The sequence below is a fragment of the Pleurodeles waltl genome, chromosome 5, assembly GCF_031143425.1.
Source record: "Pleurodeles waltl isolate 20211129_DDA chromosome 5, aPleWal1.hap1.20221129, whole genome shotgun sequence".
Lineage (NCBI taxonomy): Eukaryota > Metazoa > Chordata > Amphibia > Caudata > Salamandridae > Pleurodeles > Pleurodeles waltl.
In genome coordinates, this window is record NC_090444.1 from 1,055,757,736 (window position 1) to 1,055,772,324 (window position 14,589).

General features: G+C 43.9%; 1 protein-coding gene across 13 annotated transcripts in view; it reads right to left on the reverse strand.

The window, feature by feature from the left end:
• The window catches only part of EYA4 (EYA transcriptional coactivator and phosphatase 4), a 614,551-nt gene that overhangs the window by 469,456 nt on the left and 130,506 nt on the right, over positions 1 to 14,589 (reverse strand). For 3 of the 13 annotated variants that reach the window (XM_069235265.1, XM_069235266.1, XM_069235267.1), the window contains exon 3: positions 14,001 to 14,106. The exons of 9 other annotated variants lie outside the window; for them this stretch is intronic. In XM_069235265.1, coding sequence (XP_069091366.1) covers positions 14,001 to 14,033 — 33 coding nt within the window. In that variant the 5' untranslated portion in view covers positions 14,034 to 14,106. The remainder of the gene's footprint in view (positions 1 to 14,000; positions 14,107 to 14,589) is intronic. One more of the 13 variants, XM_069235268.1, reaches the window with a different exon arrangement.

Consider the following 14,589-nt stretch of genomic DNA (forward strand, 5'->3'; position numbering starts at 1 on the left):
TTCGCATCCATATATATGTACAAATTAGAATTTTCTTTAATTTCTCTATAGCTACTTAACGGATTTAAACAAATAACAACAAGCATTGGCATAGCCAATAGGTCTCGCCTTTGGGACCATGTAAGTATTTAGCCATGTAGTAAATTACATTGACAGGTGGAACATACCATAGCGGACATTGTGCAACAGCTTATGACTCCCTAGAAGTGCCATCCAAACATATCAGGTGTTCAAACAGTCATAGTGTAATAACGATGTTGAGTTGGCATTAATCATGGTCATAATTGCAATATGGTGAGTGAAATAAAACAGATACAATTACCATGTAAACCCCATAAAAACCTTTACTAGAAATACACTTTGTGTTTGTGCATTCCTTCATACACTTGGCATTAGACTATAATGCTCAGAACAGCCCTAGAGGGCACCACAATAAAAATAGCATCTGGAAGAATCTTGGTCATGTAACCATAAAGTCAGCCCGTGGAAGGCATAACCACATGAAAAGAGAATGGCGGAAATCAATGCAGTGTAACCACATACTCAACCCCTAGGGGACGTAGTGCATTACACATTTTCAGGCCTAGCAGGCCTACTAGAGTATTATTACAAGTAAGGCCCTTAAAACACAAACTACTCCCAGCTGTAAAACCAAAGTTTCAGCCATGAGACAGCATAAAAAGCCACTCAATGGTGGAAGAGGTTATTATTTGCCCCCCCCCCCCCAACACAACCTAGTTTGGGGACCCAGAGATGTCCTAGACAGAAAAAGCGTATCATGCTGAACGTTTTAATGGTGGTCCCATTGTCCAGGACCACCACACAGGGAGTTATGGGCAAAAATGTTTTGTAAAAGGAATGCCCCACAATGCTTTATGGGGCGAGATTCCGAGTGCAGCAAATATTGACTGTAATGCTCAGAACAGCCCCTAGAGGACACCACGATAATAGCATTTGGAAGAAACATGGTCATGTAACTATATAATCACATGAAAACAGAATGGCAGAAAGTAATTCAGTGTAACCATATACTTAGCCCCTAGAGGGTGTAGTGTCTTACACATTTTCAGGCCTAGCAGCCCAACTGCAATAATATCACAAACAAGGCCCTTACAAACACAAACCACTCCCAGCTGTAAAACAAAATTTCCAGCTACAGAGAGCTTAAAAAGAAACTGAATGATGGGGGAGGTTATTATTTTGCCCCACCCCCCACCAAACTTAGTTTGGGGACCGATAGATGATTGAAAGAGTGTGTTGTGCTGAACGTTTTGGTGGTGGTCCCATTGTTGCAGGACCATCACAGGCTGAGTTCTAGACAAAAATGGTTTGTAAAAGAAATGCTCCACAAAGCATTGTGGCGTGTGTTTCCCAAGTGCAGTGAATATTGTAGTATTGACTCTCTAGCTCTGCCGGGGAGATGTGTCGAGGGTTTCTGGGGGGGTTTTCTGTTTAAAATGCACCAGTTTGTATATTTTTCAACTGCTTAACCTGTACGTAAGTAGTACTCATGTAAAGTGCTCCTCCGATCGACATCGCACTACTAAAAACTTCAAAAAAATTAATAAATAAAAAAGAACCCCCCTTCAGCTTGCAGTCTTTGGGCGCCACAAAGAAACAGCGGCATGCATAAAAACAAGGAAGAGGAAGAAACAACATACGGCCACGGAGCGCAAAGCGGAGAGGCAAAAGAAAGAAGTAGTGGACCAAACTAAGCTATATGGCAATATGCAATAATCCATGTAACGGGGTCAGTCTCCAAGGCAGTAACAAACAGCCTCAAGGCAGGTGAAATGTAAAGCATTTACCTAATAAAATCAAGGGAATTTTGAAAGGCAGTCCAAAGAATGAATGAGAGTGATGGGCGTGAGATGGGTGTGGCAGTAGATTACAGCATGTTGAGAGAGCAGATCATGCATGCTCCTAGGCTCAACCTAAAAAGGACTCTTTCTGAACCAAGAGGTACCTTTCTGCCAAATCTGGTGTAATTCTGTCCAGTGGTACGGGCACCATCAGCGTTCAATATCCCTGTGGAAAAATGCATGGCGAAACACGTTTTGGGACGTTTTCTAAGGTCCCCACTTGATGAATCACCCCGAAACTTTCCAGACAGACTCTGAAGTGAGCATCGTAATTTCTGGTAAAATTTCATGCAGATTCATCAAATGGCGCCAAAGTTAATAGCAAAACAAAAAACGCGTTTTCTATAGCAACCAGGTCCTAACTATAACTACCGAGTGGCGACCACTAGGTAACACATTTTATATATATATATATATATAGTGAATTTGAATACAAAGTTTGCAGCAGGTGAGTTAGGAAAGTCTTCACATACAAAATGTTTCATCTAATGAGTATGAAGTTCTTAATTTCCGACTGTTAAATGTTCTCAGCTTCTCCAAACTATGACAGGAAAAAAACCAAAGGAGTCAGTATGGAGGTGCTGCATATTACCATTGAGAATGCACTTAGAAAAGTACATATGATTTTTTTTTTTTTACTGCAGTTGAGGTGTATGAGGCAGTATATATGGCCAGTGACAGTAGTTTTCATTTACTTCCATTTTGCATAGCACCACTCAACTATTAAATCGGTTGTCAGTCCACTTCACAAGAAACACAGTCGACACTGAGAGAATGTGAATGGAACAACAACAGATCAATGGATAAAGAGGGTCGGTTTAATGCCCCTATAAATATATCCTACATAGGTAGTTTAGTAACAACAAAAGATCTTGGTTAACCCCAGACCTAAAATGAAAGACACTAGATATTTGAACACTTTGTGATGTACATCTATAAACATTCCTGACATAGAACGTGGCCCTTCACCGCTTTCTACCCAACCACTTACAGGAAAAACTTGATCCCACACTTGATGGGTGATCATCTCATAAGACTCCATCGTATTTATTTCATTTCCTTCATTCAGGCTTCATAGTTTGACTCAAAGGGTGTTTTCCACTTCTTATTGTGCATTCTTTTCCATGTTGAGAACACTGGCAATCCTTTAGAATCGTAAAACTTACACAAACCTAATACCCAATAATTATTTGTGTCTCATCAAGCATTGCTCTAATATTCCAACCATCCTTTCACAAATCTTAAACCAGTAGGTGGGTGTTGTAAATGGGCCATTTTGCAGGGTTATCTCCAAACATTTTGTCTTCTTCCTCCCATTTTTTCAGATCTGTTTTTGCTACAGCACTGAATGTGCCACCCACATGAGCAGCCCTGTGAACGTCTCAGACCTGCCACTGAAGTGTCTGTGTTCATGGGTCAAGGTGCAGTGTATGTTAAAGGTGGGAAATGTACTAATGTGTTTTACATATCCTAAAAGTGAAATACTGCCAAATTCGGGTTTCACTGTTGAAAGGCCTAACTCTCTCACAGGTTAACATGGGGGCTGCCTTTAAATATTCTTAAAGTGCAGTTTCCCTTTGAGAGCAGATGGAAATGTGGAGTTTGGGGTCTCTGAACTCACAATTTAAAAATACACCTTTTGGTAAAGATGGTTCTTAGATTGTCAGTTTAAAAATGCCACTTGTAGAAAGTGGGCATTTTCTTGCTTAAGCCATTCTGTGCCCTGCCTGCTTGTGTATTCCACGTCTGGGTAAGATTGACAGTTGGGCTGTTGTGAATTCCCTCTAGACAGTGACACAAAGGGAAATGGGGTGAAGCCTGCATATCCTGATGGGCCATCTGGGCTAGAGTGGAGGGAGTAGTGGTCACTTACACCTGAAAGGGCTGTGCCTGCCCTCACACAATGCAGTCGCCTCAAACTTCCTAGCTCCTGAAACCCCCAGGTGTGTGTCTGGGGCCAGGCCTGGGCAAGAGAGGATCTTGTCAACAACACAGACTTTCCTTTGAAGTTTCCCTACTTCAAAGGCAGAAAGGGGTATAAGTAGTGGACCCAAAACCCCAGACTTTTAGAATCTTTCTGGATCAAGAAGAACCTCTGCCAAGGAGAAGAGCTGAAGAGCTGGAGGAGGAGTACTGCCCCATTGCTGTGTGTGCTTTGCTAGGTTGGCTTGCAGTTGCTGCTTCTGCCTTAAAAGAGAGCAAAGTGCCAACGTAGCTGTGTATCCTGCTTGAGTGGTTTCTCCAAGCCAAGGACTTGGAGTAGAGCTTGCCTCCTGTTGGAAGTCTCAGGGATACCAAATACTTCAATTTCATCTGCCTGCAGCACTTGGAACTGTGTGTTCTGTGCTGTTCAAGAAGAAAAACCACAGCGACGCTGCCAACGATGCCGCTGGCCTGCACCATGACCTGCCAACGCTGCATGGAGCCGCACCGCTCCGCTTCGCACCGCAACCCTGGTCTCACTGCCACCGAGCCACTGCTTGCACTGTGACCTGTGGGCCCGCACTCCGGCATCGCCTTGCTCACACCATAGCCTAGGCATCCCCAACGGCACTGCTCCTGCTGATACTGGCGCCGCTACCTGCACCGTGGCCTGTGGACACCGCTCGTGAAGTACACAAAGCACTATCCCGTCCCGCACCACGCCACAGCCACGGTCCACCGACGCCAGCACCATTGATTCCAGTGTCGCCACCAGGTGCCCCTGTCTGCACCGCGCGACCCTTGGATGCCGCACGGAGCCCATCTTGTGACACACCGCCGACTTGGGCCTACCGACAACAGCACTTCAGCAACGACAACGCCGCTGCCTGCATCGTCCCGCTTCGCACCAAAGCCCCGACGCCATCCACGCCAGAGCCCCCGCACCTGGCTTCATCAGCCTAGAGTTCAATCAGCACTGCGGGTGACTTCAAGAGCCCGACGACACCCGTACGGACCTTCGGAAGCGACGCCATTAACGCTGCTCTCCGAACCTCATTGTGAGGATCACAACGCCCTGAGTACTGTTTGTGGGTCTTCCCAACACAGTGTCTAGCCCACAACGTCGCAGCCGACCTGAACTGTTGGATTTGTTGTTCACAATGCCGTGATAGCCCCAGACGGAGCTATTGACTTCAAGGAACTGTGTTTTTAAGTACTTCTTGCAAAATTCATATCTTATTTATTGTATGTTGGATTTTTATCATATTTGGTCTTGTGTTTATATAGAGAAATATTGGCTATTTTTTCTAAGCCTGGAGTGGTGTCCTTTTGTAGTGTTGTTACTGTATTACTTTGTGTTATGTGCAAATGCTTTACACATTGCTTCTGAGATAAGCCTGACTGCTCGTGCCAAGCTACCAAGGGGGTGAGCAGGGGTTATCTGAGCGGGTATGTTCCTTATTCAGACTAGAGAGAGGGTCCCTATATGGACATGCTGCAAACCGACTGCGAACTATAGACCCCATAACAGAGGGCTACTTAGAGAAATATGGACAATCCAAAGGAAAATGTGTTATGCCAAAGCACTTTTCCTGAAACTGCCATAAACTTTCCTTTTGTTTCATAGTTCTCCCTCTTGGAACATGCATTCCAACTATTTGCCCCCTCCTAGAACAGTTTTCCATTCATGCCTGGTCTACTCTTGTAAAATGACTCCACCAAGGCACTTTTCTGATCTTTAAAACATCTCTAAGTCTATTTTCCATGACGCTTCACGGGTTTTGCTCTGTCAAGTAACTTATGCCTCTAGGGTCACAGTGCTCTGTACTTTGGTCTGGCGGGGTCTCCGTGTGACGGAGGAGAGGGCAGAAGAGGGAGGAGTCTCAATTCAAATAGCTAAAGAGCAGAGACCAGGGAGCACTCAGATCAGACAGCCAACTTCACAGGCAGCTAACCCCACTTCACTACCCCGAAAATGTAAAATGTAAGTTATGTTTTGTAGAGTAAAAGTAGCGCTATATGAAACCATTAACATTACCTAATAGCACTCAATTTTAAAGTTAGTTAAATCCATGACACTTTCAAAAATCCTTGGTGAGGGTCTTCACCATAGTAGTCTGCTGAGGAGTCAAAATAAAGAACTGAACTGCATCAAACTTCCTAGCTCCTGAAACAATATGCTGCAATAATGTGGCTCTCAGCTGGTATTTCCTGAACAATTACCTGTAGGTAGATAACAGGATGACCTTCAACAACAGGATGAAAAGCGCTCTGCACTAAATTATTCATAATACAATTACTTCAGTCCTGTGCATAGAATTTCAGAAAAGTGTACCACTCCTTACCTGAGGGAAGACTTAATAGCACCTTCAAAGCAAAAAGCATAGTTCCTGCCATGAACCCATGACCCACTGCCACATTAAGTATGATGATCCGAACAAAAGAGAAGGAGTAGTATAGGGATGACCACAAAGCAATAACAAGGCTATCTTAATTGTTTTGTAAACTAACCTTCTATCCTTAAGTCTAACTTCTTGTATAACTACATTATGCAAATACATTCCATGTTTCATTTTAAAAGATATATTGTTCCAATAATTTTAATAATTAATACAAAAAGATATGAATGTCTTTAAAAAACAGCTATTTCAATACTAGGTCTGGCAATTTTTAAATTAGCTGGCATAATTTGCATAATTCAGAGAATTTCCCATTATCCTTGTTCCGCAAGAGTCCTGAAATTACGCAATTTTGCATAATTGTAGCAAAAAACAAACAACCAGAAGGCTTTGGTGTGACCAGGAGAGTAAAGCTGGATGATCATCACTTATGAACTGGGACACATGGACTCTGGATTGAAGAGTTTCTACAGGGAGAATGTAAAATGTTCTAGCTATTGTGAAGCAAAGTTTGAATTCTATTAAGGACGAGGAGGTGAGGATTATGCACTTTCTTTCTCCATTTTATTGCTCAGCAGCCCAACATCATAACAGTAAAGGCTACTAATCCTATGTGTCTTTGATTTGAACTTCATTCTAACCATATGGTTCACCTTATAAAAGTTCCACCAGGAAAAAGCACTTCCTCTTCCTTCACAATAGCTAGGAAATTGTAGATTCTGTGTCAGGACCAGAGGCTCAGATTATGCAAGTTTAAAGCTGATCGACTACCAGCGAGGCCATTCCAGGGATTGGTTTCAAATAAAAGGTCTTAAACATAGAATCTGAGGACCAATCAGTTGCCCTGAGGGTGTCTTCCAATCACAACCCCCCCAAAGCAAAAACTTTTGAGGCCATCGCCCCACTAGTCGAATGTTTGCCAAAAAGGAGGTATAAATACCCGCCTCCTGTAGAATTCATTTCACCCATCTGACAAGTTGGCGCAGAAACCAGCTTGAACAGTTTCTTGAGAGGTGTGAAAAGTTGCTTTGTCCCTGGAGGGTGGTATTCTTCAGTCATAGCCTTGTATGTCTGAAAGCACCTAACCACACAAAGCTTAGGATGTGAAGGGAAAGCTGGGTAATGCACCACTCTGGCATTAGCTTTGCTTCGCCTAGATAGAGAAAACGACCCCCCTCTGGGGTAAATAAGCATGCTGTGATGTCCAGCGCCCGCACATCAGAAACCCTTCTGCAGGAGATCAAACATAAAAGCATTGCCAGCTTCACCCACAACTCCCAGAGTGACAAATATTCATTATCTTGCTAAGATATCAAGAAGCACAAAACCAGATTCTCATCCCACAGGGAGGAATAACGTGATTCTGTGGGAGTAAATAACCTAATTCCTTTCAGTGTTTTGGTGTGTATCCCAAGCCTGAATCTCGTGACAGGGTAAGTGATCTGCTGGAATGGCTGGTCTGCGAGCATTAATCGTGCAGCATGCTTAGCCCATGCTTCCCAATTCCGTCAGAAAATTCACAATGTGAACAACATCTGTCCCCACTGCATCGAAGTCAGGCACCAGAGACACCTGCGGGACCATCTATTCCAAGTCGACCCATATCGCTTAATGGTAGAATCGGTCCATGCTCTCTTGATGAGCTTGTGATGAAAGGCCAAGGACATTGCAACGTCCCCTGTAATCTTCCATGCCATCACCCGAAGACTGCCGCCCTGCACCAATTGATGCAAGTTGCCATGATTGTCCTTCACAAGATGAGGAGTCTGGGGATGTGAGGTTGGAAAATCTGTATAACCTTTCAGAACAATTGGCTACCACACTTGCGACTTCCACAGAGGTGTCAATAGGATCACCCGTGCCCTCTGATGCCTCTGATGCTGTGAGCCTAGTAATCACTGAAAACAGTGGGTAGGTATACCCCGGGAACTGTTTCCAGCCCTGCAGGAAGGTATGTGTCACTTCCTCCAACTGATCCGGATGTCAACTGAAGAAACGGGGTAACTAATGATCGAGCCTAGAGGTAAATAGGTCCACTTGGCATTGACCCCACTTGAGCACGATCGCCTGAAAGCGAGCCTGGTCCAACTTCCAGGCACTGGAATCCCTCAGATGCAGAGATTGCCACGCTGCAGCCTGATTCAGACAACCTGGAAGATAGTCTGCCATGACAGAGTTATTGATCACCAGAGAGTGGTTTTTCTTCGATGCTTCACCAAAGACCACACTGGGCTCCCCAGTCCTGCCAGCTTGCATCAGACTCTATGACCAGATTCAGTTTCGTGCCGAAGATGTCTCTGCCATGCCATGCTTGGGTGTGGACCAGTCACCAGCGCATCTCCATTCGGGCGTCCGGCGAGAGGCTGACCTCCTGGGCATAGTAGAGGCCTCTCTTGAGGTGCATCGCCTTCAATCACTGAAGCGCTATTTAGTGAGGCGGGCTCAAAAACATCTCCTGAATCAATGAAGAAAGGAGACCAAGGATCCTGGCTAGATGTCGAAGGGTAATACGATCTTTCTCTAGCATCCTCCGCAGATCCCTGCAGATGAGTAGCATCTTCTTGTGGGGTTATCTGAGGAGCTGAGCTACAGTATCTATATCGAAGCCCGGAAAAAGAAACTGCTGTGATATCAGTGTTTCCAACTTGTTTCGAAGCTGGTGCATCAACAGGATGTCTTCCAAATAGACGATTAGTGTGACTCCTCTCTCTTGCAGCCCCTCTATGGTGGGATGAAGCACCTTGGTGAAACACCCAAGAGCGGAAGAGAGAACAAAAGGGAGACATGTGAACTTGAAGGCCTGTTCCTCCCACACAAACTGCACAAACCGTTGATGGAGGGGAAAGATCGGGGCAGTAAGCTAGGCATCCTTTAGGTCCAATCTGACCAACCAGTCATTTAGAAGAAAGATGTCCCGAAGGAGATGGATCTCTTCCATTTTGGTACAGCACCCAACTGTTGAACTACTGTAAATATGTAAATTGATAACAGGGCAGAATCCTTCCTCTTTCTTTTCCACTAGGAAGATGTTGCTGAGGAAATCCCTGGATTGATAGGTTGTGGGAATGATCACTCCCTTTTGTAACAAATCCCTGACCTCTTTATTGTCTACCTGCATAGCTTCTGGGGGGAAGACCAGAGGCTAAGGATCCCTTGGTTGACGGAAAGTCCCATAAAACTCTATATGGAAACCTTCAACTGTTTGCAACACCCATGCATCTCTCACGAGCAAGACGCACATCAGAGCAAACCACTGTAACCTCCAAAGCCTCCAAGCTTCTTCTAGTGATGCCACTGCTTTGTAGCTTGTGGGCGTTAGAGTCCTGACTGGTTTGTAGCTTGTGGGGGTTAGAATTGTACACACAGTCGGAGGAGCACCCCCTACCTTTTATAGCCGCATCAAAACCCCTCTGGTTAAAGACCTAATGGAGAGAATGGTGGGTCTTGTCCAGAGAGGAAAAAGTGTCAGTTCTTTAAGGAATGAGTCCCAAAAGAGACCTTCATCTGCCACTGCAACAGCCTCCATTGTAGCAATCTTTCCTAACTTAGGGTTGATTTAAATCAGCAAGGAGCAACGATGCTTGGAAGATAACGCACAATTGGTTTCCCCAGAAAGCATATAGCCTGATGGGCCCACCAGGAAAGAATGACGGGGTCAATAAACTTGCCCGATTCACAGGCTGCTTCTGCCACATCAAAAAATTTAGTGAGAGGCCCCAGTGCATCCAGGACCTTGTCCTTGAAGGATCTCCATGATCAGTGAAGGCCCTTTTTAGGACCTTTATGAATATGGTGACAAAAGTAACAGTTTTACCAGCGATTTCTGGGCTAAAGTACACTTTTCCAGGCAGGGAAGGCCTCGGATATTCCACCCTCAACCGCCCAACCTCCCTGTCCAATGGCCTGTGAATGCGAGAAGCCACGTATGCTGCTACTTTAGTGGCAGGAACCCAGTCTACCAACCGGGGGTGGTAAATATCATCAGGCAAATGCTGTATGTTCAGTAACTCCTGCGCAGCAGAGCACCCTGATTTTCCAGCCTGTGACATTTGGTGCCACCTTCCAGATGCCAGTGTCTACTGGGACCTGGTTTGTTACCAGAATTCTCATGTGGGTTGTTTGAATCTTCCCCGGCATCATCATCCACCCCTTGAGGGGAGTAGACATCATCATCTTCAGGGGTAACCCCAGGATGGGAATCCGAGTCCAATATCTCCATTGTTTCAAGCTGCCTTCTTTGAAAGGCAGCAAGGAGCCATTCAAAGGCATCTATCAGGGGAACAGTAACAACCCCGGTCTTAGGGCCAGATTTTGAAGCCTTTTTGCCCTGAGTGTCACGCTGGGCCACAGACCCCACCTCTCCTCCTTGTGAGAATAACACATTGCGTTGTGCTGTAACCTGGACAATCCGCCTACTCAGGGGTTGTAAGCTGATGGGAATGCTCTCTAGAGGGAGATGCTGATGGCACCTATGAGCTCTAAATGTATGGGGAGGAGAGACTGTCCTCACCCCTAGCATCCCATGACTCTGGATTGGAACCTGCCATGGTGCTCAGGTACGGAGAGATGCCTAACAGGGTAGGAGAGGTTATGTTGTAAAGTACCCCAAGTACCTTGGCAGCAGCTGACCAACTAAAAAAAAGGGGGAAAAAATTTAATATTTGCAGTGGCCAGTGCTTAGTGACAGAATCCGAGGATTGATGCAGGTAGCAATGCTTGTTGCATTTCAGTGAGTATGCCCTCTAATTATCAAGGGACTTGAGAGAACCAACATTCCGCAGCGAGACGCTGAAGCTGGGGCTAAAGATCAAACTAGAAACTGACGAGGAATTTCTGACTCGCTACTACACCGCCTCCGCGCGCTCTCATGTAAAAAGATTGCTCAAATCCCCTTCTGCGGTAAACAGCTTAAGAGCAGAGCCAGACGCAATGCCAAGAACGAAATGAATGTGAGGGATGCACTCAATCAGCGCAGCGTTGCAGCGCAGAGGTTCAGTGAGACGCACACTCGCCGCCCTCTAGCGATGAAGACTAGTCACTGCAGAAGTGAAACTGACCAGCGAAGACTGATGACGCACAGAACCTTTCTGCCAGAGCTTCGATGTCAAGAAAAAAACTTGCACTGCGCGCTCGCCACTAAAACAGGGCAACAAAAGAATAATGCAACCAGCAATATGGCATCAACAGCAAATTACTAGATAGAAAGATATCAAGGAAAAGCACTTATTTGGCTGCTGAGCAGCAAAGAAAGAGGAAGTGTTTTTCCTTGGTGGATCTTTTATATGGTGGACTCTATGGTTGGAATGAAGTTCAAATCAAACACTCATAAGATTTGTAGTCTTTAATATTATTATGTTGATGTTATTGGGCTGCTGAGCAATAAAATTGAGAAAAAAAGTCCATAATCGGAGCGTCCATTCCTGATATAGAATTTATCTGTGGCTTTGAAAAACAAGACCAGTAATTTGGGCAAAAAAACTCAATTTTTAGATGACAGCCTGTCAGCTTAGTAAATGTGACGTGTGGTAGGCGTGTGCTTGGTAAGATGTAGAAGAACCTTGTGATCATGTTTAGGACATTGTATTTACAATAAACTGGAGGCAGAGACACATATCTTCCTTGAACCTCAAGTTCTCGAATCCCTCTTTATCACTTTACTATTGATGTTCCTTTAGGTTAGCGCAAGTGCTGGTGTAACAGTTGATACCAGACATCTGTAGATATTTACGCATTTCTACTCAAATACCATGCTGCCTTCCTTCCTCTCACACAAAAAGCATGTATGGCCTGCCTCTCCACAGTCTCTGCACATAACCATGGATGCTTCAAACTCATCAACTTCCTAAAGCTATAGAGATCTGCCATTTAGTGTCTTCAAGATAGGAACTGTGGCCCAGGGTGCTTGGGATTGGCAGAACTTACCTACTCTTATTAAATAGCGCTATGGACACATTGAAAGAAAAACATTTTTAGAAAGATGGTTCTCGGCAGAGTTATTTGATCCGACATTTCCCCTGTAATACAGTCTGGAACGCATTCACAGCATAAAGGCCTGTGAAATCACCAACATCAATGCTCCTAGGTTCACTGCCCCTTTGGAAGTGTGGAGTCAAAGTAGACCATTTTGTAGCAGGATGCCTTCATCAAATAACTACACAGGTGACACACACAGTCAGAAGTATTTGAAGTAGTTTTGGCATTTGTTCTGACATCATTCACTAGATAGGTAGAGCCAGATGAGCGGGTCTCATTGAAGGGCAAGCAGGAGTCACAGTACATATGTCTGGAAGACCTTCTGGAACCATGAACCTACTGCTTTGGTGAACTGCTAAAACCAAGCACTTTTGCCTTAAACAGAAACACAATCTTGAGCAGGCACTGACATTTTCCGATATCCACGATGGCTTACACATACTGGCAAGGCTGACTTGGGATTGCGAAATTTCCCCTAAATAATATCTGCTCTGAAACTAATCAGAAAATGGCATTTGGGTCATTTAGAGGTGTTAAAATTCAGTAGTATTTGTTATTATTGTTTTTAGTATAGTGGTCACATATAAACAGCTGTAGCGAACTGGTCAGCACCCAAAATCAAAGATGACACTAATTCCCTTTTCCAATGCTGCTTTAAAGAATTAAATGGTATTTCCACCGGAGGGCAGGTGAGGAATTTGCCTCTATAGAGTGCATTCCATGGGATAGAAATGTTATCAAAATAACAATGTATTTCGTAATATCGTATTATGTTAATTCACAAAATAAACACACAAATCCCATTTTACAGTAACTGCTCAAAACATAAATGACAGTACCCCCAATTCACATTCATTAACATCACTCCTTTAATTTGCTAACAATTTTCCATAAACTCAAACATATTTTCCCATACGCACATAGTAAGTACCAAAATAGGATTATGGACAGAGTGCTAAAACTTTTCTAACACTCGCCCCCAGTCACACATCTGGGTTAAATCCATAGCTCTTTTGCTCACCATGCCACCCCAGTTTGGACGCAGCGTATGCAAATCAGTCTTCACCCTGTTCCCCATTGGAACAGTCCAGCCTGAATTGTCAGGCCAGATCCTCCATGGTCCATAAACAAGTATCCTGGGACCATTTATGGGATATCATCCCTCATCAGCGAATTCAGGAAATTACTAAAAAAAAGGCACTGTTTTAGATTCCGTGCATACTTGCTTCTGGCTGTCCTTGCACCGAGATACCCCAGTTGGGATGATTCGTGCGCAATATCAAGTTATCATATTCATTGAAACATAAAGAAATGGCAGAACCCCTTAGACAAGCACAACTAATGAGTCATTGAGAAAACAAGTGTTAACATTAAGCTATGGTTGGGTACAGTGTGAATTAATGAAAAAAAGCAAATTAAATCCCATAGCTCCAACCAAACGACCTTTCTGAGGCTTACCAGGGAAATTAGCTAACCATTTCTAGTAAGAAAGAATTCTAACTTTTGCAAATAATGTACTCTGCGAAGTGCTTCATGTACAATGTTTTTGCTAAACCGTTGCGCCAATTACAACAAATAAAATATTTTGAAAATCGCTTGACAAATATTTCCACTTATTGGAACAATTCACAAACTCGTAAGTCAAGGACCATTAATAAAAGTGCTCCAAAACAACTGTTTAAAAATATATCTATTACACCGAGAACCAACAAAGTCAATGTTCTTTGATCTCAAAAGGAAGGCACCCATCGGCCTTCTGCATTTAAAATTTAACATTAAGGGCAGCGCCGGCTCAATTTGAGGTTTGCTCCATTTATCAAGCATGGATCAGCATGGCACTTACCGACTGATCATTCAGATCCTGGGGGTCATCCATGGGGGTTCACAGGTTTTCTTAATATTTTTGCTGGAAGTGACGTCTTTACTTCAACAGCGATGCTCTTCCCTGCCTTGGGCACAAAAAGAAACCATCAGCATTTTTTTCCATCACGTACTGACAACGGTAGAATCTATGGAAAGATTGAAACAAGGTGAAATGATAAAATTCTGACACACTCTGATAACGAGCCACTATCCTTGGTTGAGGAATGGCGCCTATTCTAAATCTTGTGATAAACAAAGAAATATGTCCCTCAGAAGAAACCAGCACCCATTTACGGATTTGTGAAGCTATCTTAAATATTGTTGGTTAATGACGGCTGCAGTTTAAGCAGACATCAAAACAAAGCTCATGGGTGTAAAAAAAACAGAAAGAAAAACAAACTCACATTTACTAGATGCTGTTAAAATGCAACCAAACATCCACATACACGTTTAATAGGAACCGTGCCGGCGTTAATAATATATCTAGAAAAATTGCGTATAATTCAATGGCCAGAATCCTATTTCTTTCCCTGAAGGCACATAACGTGTTCAGCAAATCGCATGGCATA